The 18,917-nt window shown below is 41.7% G+C and overlaps 1 protein-coding gene across 2 annotated transcripts in view; it reads right to left on the bottom strand.

Annotated features, from left to right (window-relative positions):
* The window catches only part of DNAH9 (dynein axonemal heavy chain 9), a 354,158-nt gene that overhangs the window by 94,580 nt on the left and 240,661 nt on the right, over positions 1-18,917 (bottom strand). For both annotated transcript variants that reach the window (XM_036268293.1, XM_036268294.1), the window contains exon 49: positions 8,128-8,388. In XM_036268293.1, coding sequence (XP_036124186.1) covers positions 8,128-8,388 — 261 coding nt within the window. The remainder of the gene's footprint in view (positions 1-8,127; positions 8,389-18,917) is intronic.

The following is an 18,917-nucleotide window of genomic DNA, read 5'->3' as shown; positions in this document are numbered from 1 at the left end:
GATTCTCAGCACAATTTATAAGAGCTCTTTATGTACTGAAGATATTAACTCAAAAATGTTGTTCATAATATTCTGTACCAGATAGAAGTTTAGTTTTTACATAGTCAGATTTATTTATTTTTAAAACATTTTTTTTCTTTATTGATGTTAGAGAGAGAGGAAGGGAGAGGGGGAGAGAGAGAGAAACATCGATGAGAGAGAACACTGGGGATCGGGCCCACAACCTGGGCATGTGCCCTGACCAGGAATCGAACTGGCAACCTCTTGGTGCATGGGTCGACGCTCGATCCTGAGCCACGCCGGCCAGGCTACATAGTCAAATTTAATAATACTTTTCCAGATGGTATTGATACCATTGTAATTAGCTAATTATTTATAATAGGAAAGGGGCAAAGGAAAGGCCAGATAGTATCGGCATGATCCCTGCAGAACACTGGGGGGAGGGATCTGGCAAAGAGAAGATAGACACATGCCTAGTAAAGTTAGGATGACACAGGAAAGAAGCTTGCCTGTCAGTCACACCCGGGAACAAAGGTCATTGGCCAGAGTGGGCGTGGCCACCGCAAGAAAAGTTTGGATACTTAATCCCTAAACAAAGGAACTGACTCTCATATGCTCTTGTACTCTTGGCTCTCTTGGCACATTGTGCTTGACCCCTGGCTTGCGGGGCTCCTTGGCTCTGTCATTTGCCCACGTGGCCCAGGGCCCTGTGGACCTCACACACGGTGGACTAGTGGACTGGAGCTAGCCTGATGCCGTACTGGACCTGTCTCCAACATGGAGAGGAAACTCCGGACCCTGGCTTTGCTTCTAGCTCCACTGAAACCCCGGGAATCTAATTTCATGCACATAACAATCACTCGTTCTCCTGTGCAAGTCTCAGAGAATTCGTTTTCTTGGGATAGTGTGAGAAGTCCACCCCCAGCAGCACCCAGTGGGGAGGAGGACCTCAAACCCCACTTCAGCTGAGGTCAGTATCATGTTATCACCCTTCGTTTGTATGCTTGGAAGGGCTTTTCACATATATTAAAATTAATCTGACCTTATAATAATTCTAGTTCTCTTACAGTTTCATTTCTTTCTTAGGTAACACTGTTGGTTGCTTTTATTGAAAGGATAAATACCATGCAATATTTAGCAAAGATAAAGATGAAAACAAGAATCACTCATAATTTTACTACCCAGGGGTAAATATGAGTTATGTATATTAAAAAAATATGTGAGGTAGACTAACAGACACAGAGAAGAAAGATAATGACTGAATATATATAAATATGAATATATATGAACAAACATATATCTGACTTATTCTATGTACATATACTCATGTGTATATATACATATATATATACATATCAATCTCTATTTATAATATATTTAAAACTGATTTTCACTGAAAATTATATCTGAAACTTTTTTGTTATTATTTCTGTAAAACATGATTTTAAATAAACTGTACAGGGTTTTCTATCATTTAGATGAGCCACAATTTATTTAGCCAACTCCATATTGTTGGATATTTAAGTTACTAACTTTTTAATAGCTGCCTCAATGAAATAAACTTTTAATGACATTAGAAACAGCTAAATCAAAAAATCAAATTGGAGTTAAATTAGACATATTTAACTTTTAAATTATTTGAGGAATAGAGACATCCTTATAAGATTGAATATTCCCATACACAACTTGGTATATATACTTATTTGTCTACTCATATCTTGTTTTATGTCTCTCAACAAAGATGTGTAATTTTCTTCACATACTTCAACAAATTTATGCTTATTTGTACCTTACGTTTTTGTTGCTCTTTTGAAAATATTATATTTTCTAACTGGCTACAGCTGATATTGGGAAAGCTATTAACTCTGGTAAATTGTTTTGTAATGGGCGCTTAGCACTTCTTTTTTATTTGTCTCATTATATTCTTATGACATCTATGAATAATAATACATTTGTCTGGTATTTTAGAACATTTAGACGACAGCTACTTTTCATTTGTTATTGCATTGCTAGAAATTCTGGGACACTTTTAAGGAGGTGGCAAAGGGGCTCAAGGAGGTGCTTTTTCTGTGTCGTTGGAAATTGCCTCCAATGCTCTGCCATTAGACAGACGCTGTGCTCTGGGACTGGATTGATCGTCATCTTCAGTACAATGTCCAAATATCCACTTATTCCTACATTCTTTTTTTTTTTATTCCTCACCCGAAGATATATTTCTTTATCATCAGATAGAGTGGGAAAGAGGGAGAGAGAGAGACAGAGAGAAACATCGATATGATAGAGCCATATCAACTGGTTGCCTCCGTGTCATACAACCTGACCAGGGCCAGGGACGAACCGCAAACGAGGCATGTGCCCTTGACGGGAATCGAACCCACGACTCATTGGTCTGCAGGCTGATGCTCTAACCATTGAGCAAAACTGGACAGGGCTATTTCTACTTTCTTGAGTTGTAATAAACAATGGATGTTAAATTGTCTTAAGTACCATTTGACACTTTTCAAAATGACAGAATTTTTCTCTTTGATCTGTGGTTGGGTTTGGTTATATGACTAGTCTTATATGTGGAAAACTTATCAGTTGGTGGTGTATTGTCACTTATATACAAAAAACTTAGTTGGTAGTATATTCTTGTTATATGAATAGATTTATATACAAAATACTTACCACTTGGTAGTGTGGTGATTTTATTTACTGATATTTTATATAGATGTCTTATACCACTGTTCATAAGTTAAATTAATTTGAGGTTTTATTTTCTCTATCACTTTTAGTATCAAGCTTATCACACAGTAAAGGCCTTAAGAAGTCCTGTAGGAAAGAAGTCTGTTCAATTCTGTAACTCTAGAATTTTCAAAATTATTTGATGATAAAATCTGCATTTTATATTACTTGTTGATATTAAGTAAAAAGTCAAATGCTAGGGAGAAAATATTTACAAGATATATACTAAGGGATTAATAGTAAAATTTTATAATAAAAAAAATATAGTAAACCAATAAGAGAAAGACAAAAAACTATCTTATAAGAAAATGGACAAAGAACCTCAACAAGTAACAAACAAAAGAAGAAACCCAAATATTTGAAAGGATGCCCAGTTCTTTAGAATAAAACCATTTATAATTTTTTAAAAGTTAAAACGTTTGCTCTTATTGAGAAGAATTCAAGTGGTTGTAAACATCTAAGATGGGCAAGGATCACCCTTTCCCACCTCTTCTGCTTCCATCGTCACATCACCTTCTTTTGACCTTATCTCCCTCTTCAAGGACCCTGGGATACATTAGGGCCCAGCTAGATAATCCAGGATGATCTCCTCATCTCCAGATCCTTAATGTATCACACCCACAGCTCACTTTTGCCATATGAATTACAATTCTCAGGCTCCAGAGACTGGAGCACGGGTATCTTGGAGGGTGGCGGAGGCATTCCTCAGTCTGCTGTGTTGTTCTAGCGTACAAGTGCACTTCTATTTGGCCCAGAGAAATATTTGCACATTTGCAATAAAGATGTATGCACAAGGATATTTGTATTGGAGAGAGAAAGAACCTAACTAAACACTCGACACTAACTAAATAAAATAGAGTACAATTGCAGCATGTAACACTCTGAAGCATCAAATAAAGTTTCAGTGTAGGTATTGGCATGAAATAGTCTTGTTCCATAAAGAGAGGTCAGTTGACATTATATGAGGTGGGGCATCTAATGAGGTTTACAGTTGTGAGCACGCAAAACACAGAGTTCTTTCTTGTATTATTAATTTCTTAATTATTGTATTATTTTCCAAATGAACAACTGCAAACCTACTTTTGCCCCACCCTGTACATTTATATCGAAAATGTGATGTACTTTTTATGTGCATTTGTACAACTATAAATACACAGAGCGGGATTTCTCTCTTGGGGGAGAATTGGAACTGGAGTGAAAAAGAGGTGACTTTATATTTTACCCTATATATTTTATACTACTTAAATTATTTTTAACAACACAAATGTCATTTTATATTATTTGTATAATAAAAAATAAGTTCACTGTAAGAAGTGCAAAGGAAATAAATAGAAAATTCCAAATAACTTTGTGGAGGAAAAAGGGCCATGAAATTAGAAGCAGAACTATTGCTCAACTAGGCAGGAAAAGTTTTATTGGATTTATTTCAGCTTAGCTATAAAAGTGAAATGAAACTGCCAAAGCAGAAACTTCAAATGTGCAGAGACGTACTACCAAGCCCTGATTTACAGATTTTCTTTGTATTAACTAAAGATCCATCGTTAACTTTGAAAAAGATGAGAGAACAGGGAAGCGGTTCTCAAGTCCCAGTCCTGTGAATACAGTGGGCTGGAGGGTCTCCGGGGGTCCTCGGGGTCATGAAGTAGCACCTCCCTCATTACACGGGGTACAGTCCCATCTATTCCACTTCGTCAGGTGGGGAGGGGGGGAAACGGGTGAGGTGGTCAAAAGGTACAAGCTTCCAGTTATAAACTAAGTCCTGGGCTGCAATGTACAGCATGATGACTACAGTTAACAATACTACATTGTATTGTGAAAGTTGCTAAGAAGCAGATTTTAAACATTCTTACTCAAGAAAAACAAAACAAAACAAAACAAAAAAAACAAACTCTGTAACTATGTGTGGTAGGTGGGTTAGCTAGACTCATCGTAGTGATTATTTTGCAATATATACAAATATCAAGTTATTATATTGTACCACTGAAAGTAATATAATATTATATGCCAATTATATCTAAATTAAATAAATGCTGTTTGAGACCCATTAATGGGTTGTAACCCGTAGATTGTAAACACTGGTCCATGGTTAAACTTCTTAGTGATGATGACCTCTGTCAATCCACCTGTAGACACTCATCTCCACATCAGCTTCTGAGCTACCCCGTGACCCGTGGCTCGGACACACCACCCTTTCGATAGGAGGAAGTGGAGGAAGTGATGTCGCAGAAGAGGTGGACCAGGTAAAATCACGTAGGGCCTTGTCAGCCATGGCGACGACTTCGGGTTTTATTTTGAATATCATGGGAGGCCAGGGGAAGATTCTGAACAGGGGATGACATGGTCAAGCTGCTGTTTTTGGAAGGTCACTCAGACTGCAGTCACAGGCACAGGCATCACTGCAGCAGAGACGTCAGCAGGGAGGCCACCTGAGAGGCTACTGCTGTCGTCCAGGGTGGTGGCTTGGACCAGAGTGGTAACAGTAGAACAGGTCATTTGAATTCTGGATATATTTTGAAGATAGAGTTGACAGAATTTGCTGATAGATTGGATGTAGGTGTGAGAAAAGAGCCCTGTAATTCCTATTTTCCCCCTTCTACGTACTAGAAAGAAGAAATGGAGGGATCAAGAACTTCAGTGATTTGTGCCAGGCCACACAGCTAATGAGAGGAAAGGTACCTGTCATATGACCTGGCATGTAGTAGGCACTCATGTTTATTTCTACCAATAGTCAATGAACTAACTAACCAGCCAACAAATTAACCCAAAGTGTTTATGGGCATTTACTTTGTTTCCAGCTTCGTGGAAACAGAAAAGATAACTCTGGCTATGACGACATCCACAACAACAAACATTTTCTGAGTGGCTGACATCTGTTAGCTACTTTTCATACATTATCTCATTTAATCCTTTTAACACCTCAGGGGAACTATCTTACTATTACCTCCACTTTACAGAAGAGGAAGTGAAGGCTCAGAGAAGATAAAACCATTCCCAGAGTCACACACAGTAAATGGTGAAGCCAGTATTTAAACTCAGCTCATCTCAGAACATGTAATCTTCGTGTGAAAAGCTCTCGTGCTATGACTAGTGGACACCACACGAGGGTGCGTCAACAAAGTAGCAATCGTTTGTGCTCTAAGAATCCGACTGTGCTTGATTTTGACGTATGAGTAGGCTTCAGAATGAGATGAAAGAAGAGGGAATGCTAAGTGCTGGGGAAGGAAGGGTACTACCGTCTAATCGAAGGCCTAGAGCTCGACGTGGATGTCATAGTGAGGAGTCAGAGAGAAGCCTGGCCTGGCTGCATTAAAAGGTCCTGGCTGAGAAGTGGTTCTGGCTGAGAAGTGGTGGCATAATCGGGCTACCCCTCCAGTTCCTGGTCTACCCAACGATACTCCAAAGTTCCTCGAGAAACCCTGTGCTTTCTATTGAAGTAGGGTAGAGGCCAACTTGAGGCCCTCATAGGTCCTATGTACCCTGATTGTTAGGGAGCCCCACCCCACATCACAAAAATACTAAAATGCACTCATATCTCCATGATATGTAGCTTATCTATAACGATATAAGGATTTTACAAGGTATCATGTTTCGTCTCAGACTTGCTGAGACCCTAAGCTGCTACCTTCCAAAATGAGGCGAGGCTTTGAAGAACTAATAAAAGAAGGTTTCAAAGACCGGTATTTTGACTCTTTAACCCTTCACTTGCATTTAGGGCACAAAAGAGTCGGGAATTTGAAGAATAAGGGATATATATATATATATATATATATATATATATATATATATATATATATTTTAGTGAGAATTACTGGTGAGTCCCACTCACTCTGCCTTTAAGGGAAGACCTGAGGTGTCTGCCCCTTCCTTTCACATCAAGTCTGTAGGGAGGGGCTTTAAGGAGAACACTCAGAAAGCTTAAATTTTTGCCCCATAGTTTGAGCAACATAGAGGCCTGGGGTCTCAGTTATACCCCGGAAATCAAGAGTGTGCGAAGGGTTGGCTAACCCCCTGACAGTGGGAATAGGGACAGAGTGTGTGTGGGTGGACAACACCCTCAGAGTGTGTGTAGAGAAAGGAGGTACAGGTGTCTCCCATGGACCCGAGGCAAGGTGTGTGCACAGCACACCTGGCATAGGTTGTCTTCGACCTTAGAGTCCCCATGACGGGTCGGAGAGGGAGGAAAAAGCAACCTGCAGGGGAAAGACATCCCAACAGAGAAAGGGTCAGTCCCTCTCCGACGCCAGCTCCTGATGACACGAGCCTGTTTGCCCTTTTTTCTCTTTGCTCCCATTGCCCCTTAGCCATGGTTATCCAAGCAGGAAAGAAGCTTAATTGTGAAAAACGATAAAAGGAAGTAGCTGCCCACATGTTCCCCCAACACCCGGAACACATTTAAAAGGAACCAAAGTAAAGTTGCCTGTGGATGCATCTCGAGGGTCCTGCTTGTCCACCAAATGGTTGTGCCTGTGAGTTAATGTTAGTTGACGCACAGTCACATGTTGTGAACAACTGAATAGCTGCTAATTTTGATTTTGTAGATTTTCTTTTATGTTTTGAAAACAACACCTTATTTTACTCTCATATGTTAAACATTTTTTTTTTTTTTTGTACGTGCCCCTAGCGGGAACTGAAGCTGGGACTCTCTGGTCCGCAAGCCGACGCTCCAACTGCTGAGCCAAACCAGCCAGGGCTCATGTGTTAAACATTTTCATAGGGCTTTATAAGATTTTTGTATCCTACAGTACATAATGGGTAAAAGGGCCAGAGGATGCCAGGAGATGTATGGCGGGAACATCTCTGGGCTTGGATTCTGAAGTCTGGCTCTAATATTGCCCATTTTGTGACTCCAGGCAAGTTAGTTCTCTCTGGGCCTTAGACAAGTTGGCCTGGACCAGTTGTCCTCTTCTATCTTTTTTTTTTTTTTTAAATAGTTTTTCCTTATTGATTTTAGAGTGAGAGGAAGGGAAAGGAAGAGATGGAAACATCGATGAGAGAGAACATCGATTGGCTGCCTCCTGCATGCCCCCCACTGGGGATCGGGCTCACAACCTGGGCATGTGCCCTCACTGCGAATCAAACCTGCGACCTCTTGGTGCATGGGTGGACACTCAACCAGTGAGCCACACCGGCCGGGCATCCCCTCCTGTCTTGATTGGGTCTAAAACTCACATCTCTCTGATTTCATTGGTAGCTTCTAGAGCCTGACATATAGTCCATTTAAATAAATGTGTTTTTTGTTGTTGTTGTTTGCTTAATACATAAGGTAGTGCCAGCTGGATTCCACCCTAAGCTCCCCCGACTCCGCCTTTGTATCTCTTTGGAGCACCAGGGTATCACGTTGGCTTTGGGTCAGGGGAGGAACCTGCCGCCCCGAGGGGGAAGCAGGCACAGCAGGCGTCCTACCTTGTTGAGGGTGTTGAGAGCTTCCTGGGCTGCTGTGAGTGCCGGCTCTGCTTTGGCCAGGTCTTCTTCACAGTCCTTCTGCTTCTGCTTCACCTCCAGCATGATGAGGGCCACTTTCTGCTCCTCTTCGTCCGCCACGGCTTTCTCTTGGCCAACCTTGTCAGTCTCTACACCCACCTCCTGAATCAGCCTGTCTGCAGCGTCATTCTTCTGCCTCAGCTCCACCTCCTGGGTGGCCAGCTTGGCCTTCAGTTCATCCACCTACAACAGAGAAGCACCTGGCTTACTGGGAGGAGGACTTTGGACACAACCCTGGGGATCTGACCCTGCAGGACAGAGAAGAATGCCAACTCCTGATGCGAAGGTACAAGGCTAAGCTCTGAGCTGGGACCAAGCTCCCTGACCTGGGAAAGGGAAGGAACACCGGACTCCCTCTTCCTCTTCCGCTACACTCAGTGTCGTGGAAGAATCTAAGCAACACACGCTCTCACGTGTCTGCTGCTTCTCACTGACATCGGTGCCTGCGTCTTATAAAAAATCATGTGCCTAACATAGTCCTTTGCATATAATAGGCCCTTAATAAATATGTCATTATTTAATTGAAATGGGCCATTGTGGAGTATAACAAGAATTTAGGCCCTGGCCAGTTTGGTTCAGCGGTTAGAGCATCGACCTGCGGTCCGGATAGACCCGGGTTCGGTTCCCGCTAAGGGCATGTACCTCGGTTGCAGTTTGTCCCCGGCCCCGGTTGGTCGTGCGGGTGGCAGCCACTCGATGTGTCCCTTTCACATCGATGTTTCTCTCTCTCTCTGTTCCTCTCTCTCCCTCCCACTCTACCTGAACAAAAAAAACAAACAACAAAAAAAAGAATTTAGCAAGTGATAAAAAGTGTCTAGATTGTATCCGGGGAGAGTGAACATATGAACAGACAGTGGCCATACCATGTGTAAAAGCAGAACTCTGACCTATAACTTGTAGCAACCTGCCCAGAAAACCAACCCATTACCTCTGCTAAACAGCTCAGTGTGCCAACTTGCAGCAAGTCAGACTTGTAGGAAGTCAGACTATTGTCCAGGTAACAATCCAAAGACAAACAATAACCTCTGTAACAACTGACCCAAAATGGCCAGGACTTCGTTAATAACTGACAGCTTCCTTAATTTTTGTCTCTGCTTCCCAGTTAGGACCAACCAGAGGAAGTGAAACGTGCATCCCCGACGGATCACACAAGACACCCCGCTTCTTGTCAGCCCCCCTGCACCTGCCCCAGGCCAACCGCCTCCATCAGGGCCCAGCGGAGGCCGTTCCCCTCTTCTCACTGCACAACCCTCCACTTGTCTTCCTGCCTTTGGGTCTCGGTCAAAATCCAAATCATGATGGCCGACTCCCTTGCACGAGCAAACTCTGAATAGAGAGCTTTTGCTTGTTCTCATTTGGTTGGCCTTCATTTATTTCCACTTTCCAGGTTGACCAAGTCGAAGCAAGAATCTCAGTGGTCCAGACCAGCTGGGCTCCCCATCCAGCCTCCATATATATATGCATTTTGGAGGCAGTGACGGGAATATCAGCATCTAGGAAACTGTCAATTTCTCTGATCAGCCAGAGAAAGAGGAATGATTTTCTCTGTACGTTCAGTTCAGTAGAATGTGGTACAGTGTGGTCCCTAGACCAGCAGCATCGGCATCACCTGGGTACTCGTTAAAAATGCAGACTTTCTGGCCCACTCCAGACCTACTGAATCAGGAATACTGGAGATGGGGGCCCAGCAATCTGTGTCTTCAGGGGCCCTCTGGGTGATTCTGATGCTCGCCTAGGTTTGAGAATCACTGGCCTAGCATTATGGCCCTCTCACATGCAAAGAGAAGATTCAGATCTATTTATTTCTGGAAAGTAAAAAAGCCATTTGTATTTGTACTGTGGCCCATAAACTTTACATTCCAGAATGACCTCTTGTCTCTCATTTTTCAGCAGTCTATTTCACGCAGCAGCCAAAGAATACTTCAGAGCTCCTGGAACATGTCAAACAGATTCAAATGCTTTATGATGCAAAGTACATGAGGGGAAATATAAAACGGAGGCTTAGACGCCGCTGATAATTCCCTTTTCATGGCAGATCAAAAGAAAGAAAAAGAAAGCAAAAAAAGAATGCTCTTTAATTTTGTGTATTCATGGAAACTGGAGACTTTGCATTAACCTCAAATGGAGGCCTGCTCCCCAGAACACATCTTATTTCCCCATTTCGGAAGGTTAATCCATTTTCATCTCCCGTTGCTCAGCTGCAGAGCGCTATTTCTACAAGGACAAAGCTGCAATTGTAAATCAAAATGATTGAACCATATAATCACTGCAGTCAGCAAACACACGCGTAACTTTTTGTTCCTTTTTAAATCTTGGGAGATTTGAGAAAATTGAAGTGGCTTTTCCCTTTGTTGTTTGTTTTATTGATTGCAGATACGGCTTGTGACCTCAGACCCCAGGTCAGTAATCAGCTGCACTGTGAATGGGAGCTTTCTACCTCTTATGCTATGACAAAGAGTGACACGAGGGTCCCTCCAGTCCGCATTGGGCCATTCTCCACAAAGCTACAGAGAAGGCATAACTCAGCTTCATTTCACGGCTCCTCTGCAATCGAGTAGGATGTCAAGTGGGTTATTTAAATTTTTTCTTCTTCTCTTTTTCTCTTACTCAGAGCATCCGAGCCATCCTCTGGATCTCTTACTTAGACACCCCCACACCCAGACAGGGCAGGTACCATGAACATGGGAGAGCCCCTTCCCTCAGTCTCTCCAGCTCCATGAATACTGACTACGGGTGGCAAGCAGGGGGCTGTTGTCTGAGTGGGGGCGATGACAGGATTGTGGTGGGAGACCCTCCCTTCTTCAAGATCAGGTACATTATAGTAAAAAGAGAGATCAAGCGGCCCAGGACCTTCTCCCCAGAGCTCCGGAGAAAGAAGAGGGAACCTAGGATAATCAACAGCAAAACTTGCTCCGCTGGGGTCGGAGGCCTAGAGATATCTTCTTCCTTAACTCTGAGCTCACCCAGTACTTTCCGATGGGAATTTGGACTTCAAGCAGGTTTTCCTCTTAGACATGGATGTTTCCATCTATACGAGGTATTTGTAATGTTCATCTGTCTAATAAAAAAAATTTCCCTCCCTGTTCTGATAACATGGTTTGATTTTCCTCTCGAGAACCCCCTTCTCAAGTCCTTGCAGTTTGGGTGGGACTGACTTCAGCGGCTGTCGTTTGATCCTGGCTTGGCCAATGAAAGTATCCAACTCACAGATTCAACTATGGGTCAACCAATGACCCCAAACGGCCAATTAGGAACTCTATTAACCCAGCAGCTTGGCTGAAGATACCAGGAAAGAGGCACCCCTTTTTACACTGGGGTTGCACAGCAGACAGAATACAAGCCGTGGGAGCTGCCTGCTCCAGCCCTGCCCAAATTAATCTCCAAGCCATCCATACTTTTCAGTTATATAAATCAATTCTTTTCTTTTTACTTTATTTTCTTGTCTTGCCTAAACCAAGTTTAGTTGGATTTTGGTTAGTTGCCATCAAAAGGGTCCTAATTAAGATATCATGTAATCTACACCCTGGCCAGTTTGGCTCAGCGGTTAGAACATCGGCCTGTGGTCCGGAGAGGCCCGGGTTCGGTTCCTGCTAAGGGCACGTACTTCGGTTGCAGTTTGTCCCCCGCCCTGGTTGGTCGTGCGGGTGGCAGCCACTCGATGTGTCCCTTTCACATCAATGTTTCCCTCTCTTTCTCTACCTCTCTCTCCCTCCCACTCTATCTGTACAAAAAATGGAAAAATATCCTCCAGTGAGGATAAAAAAAAAAAAAGATACCATGTAATCTAAAAATGTTCTTTTTCTCTTCACTTCTTCCTCCACTCTCCTCTCAATCCCTTTCTTCTTTTTTTTTTTGAGATAAAAGCAATTAATTGCCTTATTTTTTTAATTAATTAATTTATTTTTGTTACAGATGTTTCTCCTTTTCCCCCCACTGACTCCCCCCTCCCCGTCAATCCCCGCCCTGTCCCCAGCTTTGTTGTCCATGTCCATTGTTCATGCATACATGCATATAAGTTCTGTGGTTTATCTCTCCCCCTCCCCCACCACCCCCTATTCTAGGGATTGTTAGTCTGTACCCCACTTTCATATCTCTGGGACTACTGCATTCCTCAGGCTGTTATGTTCACTATATTCCATAAATGAGATCATATGATACTTGTTTTTCTCTGTTTGGCTTGTTTTGCTTAGGATAATACTCTCCAGATCCCTCCACATCATCTCAAAGAATAAGAGATCTTTTTTTCTTACAGCTGCATAGTAATCCATTGTGTGTCGGTACCACAGCTTTTTTATCCATTTGCCAACTGATGGACATTTGGGCTGTTTCCAGATCTTAGCTATTATAAATAGTGCTTCTACCAACATGGGGGTACATATGTTCTTTCTGATTGGTGCTTCAGGCTTCTTAGGGTATATTGCTAGAAGTGGGATCACTGGGTCAAATGGCAATTCAATTTTTAATTTTTTGAGGTAACACCATATTGTTTTCCATAGTGGCTGCACCAGTCTGCATTCCCACCAGCAGTGTGCTAGAGTCCCCTTTCTCCACACCCTCGCCAACACTTGTTGTTTGATGATTTGTTGATGGTGGCCATTGTGACAGGTATAAGGTGATACCTCATAGTTGTTTTAATTTGCATCTCTCTGATGATTAGTGATGTTGGGCATTTCTTCATATGTCTCTTAGCCATTTGTGTATGTCCTGTTTGGAGAGGTGTCTATTTAGTTCCTCTGCCCATTTTTTAATTGGGTTCTTTGTCTTCCTTTTGTTGAGTTGTATGAGCACTCTATATATATTGAAAATTAACCCCTTATCTGATATATCATTGGCAATTATGCTCTCTTATACAGTGGGTTGCCTTTCCATTTTGATGATTGTATCTTTTGCTGTGCAGAAGCTTTTGAGTTTGATGTAGTCCCATGTATTCATTTTTTCCTTTGTTTCTGTTGCCTTAGGGGATATATCAGTGAAATTTCTGCTGCATATGATGCCTGAAATTTTGTTGCCTACGTTTTCTTCTAGAATTCTTATGGATTCATGAGTCGTATTTAAGTCTTTTATCCATTTTGAGTTTATTCTTGTGTATGGTGTAAGTTGATAGTCTAGTTTCATTTTTTTGCATGTCCCTGTCCAATTTTCTCAACACCATTTATTGAACCAGCTGTCTTGACTCCACTGTATGCTCTTGCCACCTTTGTCAAATATTAATAGAGCATATTGCCTTGAGTCCATTTCTGGGTTCTCTGTTCTGTTCCACTGGTCTATATGCCTGTTCTTGTGCCAGAACCAGGCTGTTTTGATTACAGTGGCTTTGTAGTATAACCTGAAATCTGATAATGTGATCCTTCCTACTTTGTCTTTCTTTTTCAAAATGGCTGTGGCTATTCGAGGTCTTTCTTGGTTCCATATGAATTTTGAAATATTTGTTCTACTTCTGTGAAGTATGTCGTTGGTATTTTGATGGGGATTGCATTGAATCTATAGATTGCTTTGGGTAATATGGACATTTTAATGATGTTAATTCTTCCAATCCATGAATAAGGTATGTGCTTCCACTTTTTAAATATTTTCCTCTATTTCTTTGTTTAATGACCTGTAGTTTTCTGCGAATAGGTCCTTTATTTCTTTGGTTAAGTTTATTCCTAGGTGTCTTAATTTTTTTGCTATGATGGCAAATGGGATTTTTTTTAGTTTCTCCTTCTGTGAGTTCATCACTGGTGTATAAGAATGCCATCAATTTCTTGATGTTAATTTTGTTTCCTGCTAGTTTGCAAAATTCATTTATTAAGTCTAGTAAATTTTTGATTGAGTCTTTGGGGTTTTCTATGTATGGTATCATGTCATCTGCAAATAATGACAGTTTCACTTCCTCCTTTCCAATTTGGAAGCCTTTTATTTTTTCTTCATGTCTGATTGCTGTGGCTAAGACTTCCAGTACTATGTTAAATTAGAGTGGTGAAAGTGGGCATCCTTGTTTTGTTCCTGTTCTTAAGAGAAATACTTTTAGTTTTTGCCCATTGAGTAGGATGTTGGCTGTAGGGCTTTCATAAATGGCCTTAATTATGTCGAGATATGATCCCTCTATTCCCAGACTGCTGAGCGTTTTTATCAGAAGTGGGTGCTGGATTTTGTCGAATGCTTTTTCAGTGTCTATTGATATTATCATATAATTTTTATCTTTCATTTTGTTTATATGGTGTATCACATTATTGATTTGCGAATATTGTACCTGCCTTGCATTCCTGGAATGAATTCCACTTGGTCATGGTGAATAGTTTTTTTGATGTATTGCTGGATTCGATTTGCTAGTATTTTGTTCAGGATTTTGGCATCTATGTTCATCAGACATATTGGTCTGTAGTTTTCTTTCTTTGTAGTGTCTTTTTCTGGTTTTGGAATTAGAATTATGCTGGCCTCATAGAATGAGTTTGGAAGTCTTCCTTCTTCTTGAATTTTTTAAATACATTGAGGAGAATGGATGTTCGTTCTTTTTTGAATGTTTGGTAAAACTTTCCCATGAAGCCATCCGGGCCTGGTCTTTTGTTTGCTGGGAGAGTCTTGATTACCTCTTCAATTTCTTTTGTTGTTATTGGTCTGCTGAAGTTTTCTATCTCTTCCCTGTTCAGTTTTGGGAGACTATGTGTTTCTAGAAATTTGTCCATTTGGCTTAGATCGTCGAATTTGTTGCCATATAATTGTTCATAATATTTGTTAACAATTCTTTATATTTCTTCTCTTTCATTTCTGATTTTGTGTTTTTAGGTTCTCTGTCTTTGTTTCTTGGTGAGTCTACTAAGGGTTTATCAATGTTGTTTATCTTTTCAAAGAACCAGCTCTTTGTTTCATTGATCCTTTGAAATTTTTTTTTTTTTTTTGGTCTCAATGTCCTTTATTTCTGCTCTGATCTTTACTATTTCCTTCCTTCTACTTCCTCTGGGGTTTTCTTTTTGTTTGCTTTCTAGTTCTTTAATTTGTGAGGTTAGATAGTCTATTAGAAATTTTTCTTACTTCTTGAGGTAGGCCTGCGGTGCTATAAACTTCACTTTCAAAACTGCTTTCGCTGCATCCCATAGATTTTGTGTTGTTATGTGTTCATTTTCATTGGTTTCCAGGAAGCTTTAATTTCTTCCTTGATCTCCATAGTAACCCATTCATTGTTCAGTAACATGCTATTTAGCCTCCATGTGTACAAATGTCTTTGCATGTTCTTGTTGCAATTGATTTCTAGTTGCATGCCATTGTGATCTGAGAAGATGCTTGATATGATTTCAATCTTCTTGAACTTGTAGAGACTTAGTTTGTGTCCTAACATGGTCTATCTTTGAGAATGTCCAATGTGCACTTGAGAAGAATGTGAATTTTGCAGTTTTGGGGTGTAATTCTCTGTAGATATCTATTAAATCCTTTTGATCTACTGCTTCATTTAAAGTCTGTGTTTCCTTGTTAATTTTTTTTTTAGAATATTTATCCAATGATGTCAGCAGGATATTGAAGACCCCTGCTATGATTGTATTGGTATTGATTTCTCTCTTGAAGTCCTCCAAAAGATTTTTAATATATGTTTTTGCTCCTATATTGGGTGCATGTATATTTACCAAAGTTATATCTTCCTGTTGGATAGATTCTTTCAATATTATGTAGTGGCCTTCTTTGTCTCTAGGTATGGCCTTAATTTTGAAATCTACTTTATCAGATACAAGTATTGCTACCCTAGCTTTTTTTGCTTTCTGTTTGCTTGAAAGATGTTTTTTTCCATCCTTTCACTTTCAACCTATGTGAGTCTTTTGTTGTGAGGTGGGTCTCTTGTAAACAACATATATGTGAGTCATGCTTTCTTATCCAGTCAGCTACTCTGTCTTTTTACTGGAGCATTCAAACCATTCACATTTAAGGTGATAATTGATATGTACTTATTTATTGCCATTTTTGTTTAGTGTGGTTAAATTTTTCTTTCTATTTCTTCTACTAATTATAGCAGTCCTTTCAGCATATCTTGCAGTGCTGGTTTGGTGTTAATATATTCCCTTAGCCCTTTTTTGCCTGGGAAGCTCTTTATTTGATCTTATATTATGAACGATAGCCTTGCTGGGTAGAGTAGTCTTAGATTCAGATCCTTGTTTTTCATGACCTTGATTACTTCATGCCATTCCCTTCTGGCCTGTAGTGTTTCTGTTGAGAAGTAAGCTGAAAGCCTTATGGGGTTTTCTTTCTAGGTAATCTGTTGCTTATCTCTTGCTGCCTTTAGGATTCTCTCTTTGTCTTTAATATTTGGCATTTTAATGACTATGTGTCTTGGTGTGGGCCTGTTTGGGTTCTTCTTACTTGGGGCTCTCTGTGCTTCTTGAATTTGAATGCCTTCTTCCTTCCCCAACTTAGGAAACGTTTCTGTCACTCTTTCTTCAAATATATTCTCTAACCCTTGCCCATTTTCTTCCTCTTCGGGGACTCCTATGATGCTAATGTTATTATGTTTCCAGTTGTCCCACAGTTCTCTTAAGCTATCTTCCTGTTTTTTAATTGTTTTTTTCCTTTTGGTTTTCTGATTGGTTGATTTTTTCTACCCTGTCTTCTAATTTACTGATCCGGTCCTCAGCTTCCTCTACTCTGCTGGTGAGTGCTTCCAATATGTTCTTAATTCCTGCTATGTCATTCTTTATTTCCACTTGGTTGGTTTTCAATGTTTTTATATCTTTACTCATGGTGCTGATGTCCTTATTCATGCTGTTGAGCTTGCTCAAGATCATGGCTCTGAACTCTACCTCTGATAAATTGCTTAGCTGCATTTCATTGATCTCATCTTCAATAGACTTCTCTTGTTCTTTCATTTGGGATTTGTTTCTTTGTTCCACCATTTTCGCTATCTCAGTGGGTTTTGGAGTCCACCAAATTTTCCCTGTGGCTGTTGGTGTTCTGCTGTTTGTGGCTCCTTCTACTGGGTTTGGGTGAGCCTGAGTGGGCCCATGTTAAACACCACAGTCAAGCCTTACTTTCCTGGGTAGATTTGCAAGCCCAGGAAAGGTTTAGTTATCCTCTAGCTTTTTTCCTGGTGGCTTGTAGTCTTAGTTACTCAGTGCCTTGGAATGTAGCCCTGGTGTTCTGCATGAGGATTTCCAGAAGGTGGGATAGATGCTGGTTGTTAAAAGCCTCAATTTGCATTTCTTTGCCTCACCTGGGAAAGGCTGAATCTCCAAGGGGGAGGTGCTGCTGCTTTTCCCCACAGGTCAGGAAAGGAGCCCACTGGCCACTGTCCTTTGTGTGCACAACTCAGCAAAACCTCTGAGTACCCTCCAAATTTTGGGTGTCCCCACAGAGTTCTAGCCCTGTCTGCCCTCCTTCTGCCATAGCCCCTAGGTGAGTGGCTGTGGCTATTTTAGCACTCTGTCCTGGTTCTCTGCGCTGTGTGCAGTCTTGGTTCTTATTCCCCAAGGGCGCTGCTCACAGCTAAGACTGCTGCTGTCTGTGGGCTCCCAGCCCACCACCCTCTCACGCCTCCGCAGATCCTACCAGTGTCCCTGGTTATATGGTCCTGTCCTGCTGCTTCTCTTGCCTTTTTCTGAGGATTTGTCTTTAATTTAGTTACAATTCCTGTTTCGTCCTGGGAGATCATCTGTGTAGCTTCTATTCACTCTGCCTCCATTTTCACATTCTCTAAGCCTATCTTGTGTGCAGCTGCATCCCGCAGGCCTTTCTGGTGCCCTCGCATCCCACAGATCCCATGTGGAACTGGATGGCACAATCCCTGCTGGGTTGCTTAGGCCTCTCTGATGCCCCACACCCTGCAGTTCCAGTGGGTGGGCAGCTGGACTGCACCAGTCTCTCTTGGGCTCTGGCTTCCCACTGCTCTTGTGAGCTCCTGGACCGCACAGGCCTTTGTGGAGCCCCAGGTCCCACAGCTGGAGGCTGGGGTGTGCTGCTGCCCCATGTGGCTCAGCTCCTGCTCAGCTTTTGCTGTAGTTTTTGGGGATGGGTCTCAGCTGCTGGTCTGTGCTTCTGTTGCCTGGGGATGGATGTCTGCTCCCCAGCCTCTGTTGCTGGGGGTATATCTCAACTCTGATCGGGCTGCTACTATGGGGGATGATACCAGCACCTTGGGAGCTCCACTACTGTGCACTGGTCTGTGTTCACACAAAGTATCCACTGGTCCGATGGTGCCAGGTGTACTGGTGGGCTCAGGTTGCTGGGCCCTAGCAGCTCCCACTGCCTCCTCCCAGGGAAGACTTGGGATCTTCCAAAATGGTGGGACCTCTCCGTGACGCAGGGAGAAGTGCCCCGAAGGACTGCTTACTGAGGTAACTGGCTGCTCCTGTCCACAGTACAGGAACTTTCTGCTCCGTGGCTCTGCACTGCTAGGGTTTGGTCATCCACCTTCATGTCCACTCACACTCTCTTACACAATCGCTCACTCTCTCACACTCACCCTCCCTCCGGCCCTGCCCACTGCCATTTCCTCCATTCCTTTCTTCTTTTATCTTCCCTAGTCCTCCCCTCCCCTGCTGTCCACTCCTTCTTTTCATTTACATTCTTTTTTAAAAAATTTTTTGTTAAGGAATTTGACTTAGTTTTTTTCACTTGCAACCAAAGAGTGCTGAAGAATAGATCATTGTAAATTATTGACTGTAAACTTCAGGTACATTTGGTGGCCTGAGATTATTTGAAACCCTAAAATAAATGGAATTTAAAAGTTCCCAGATTGATAGACTTGCAGATTA

This window comes from Molossus molossus, unplaced genomic scaffold (assembly GCF_014108415.1).
Source record: "Molossus molossus isolate mMolMol1 unplaced genomic scaffold, mMolMol1.p scaffold_m16_p_19, whole genome shotgun sequence".
NCBI classification, from domain to species: domain Eukaryota; kingdom Metazoa; phylum Chordata; class Mammalia; order Chiroptera; family Molossidae; genus Molossus; species Molossus molossus.
The sequence above is the reverse complement of the archived record's forward strand: the minus strand, read 5'-3'. Positions and strand labels throughout refer to the sequence as shown.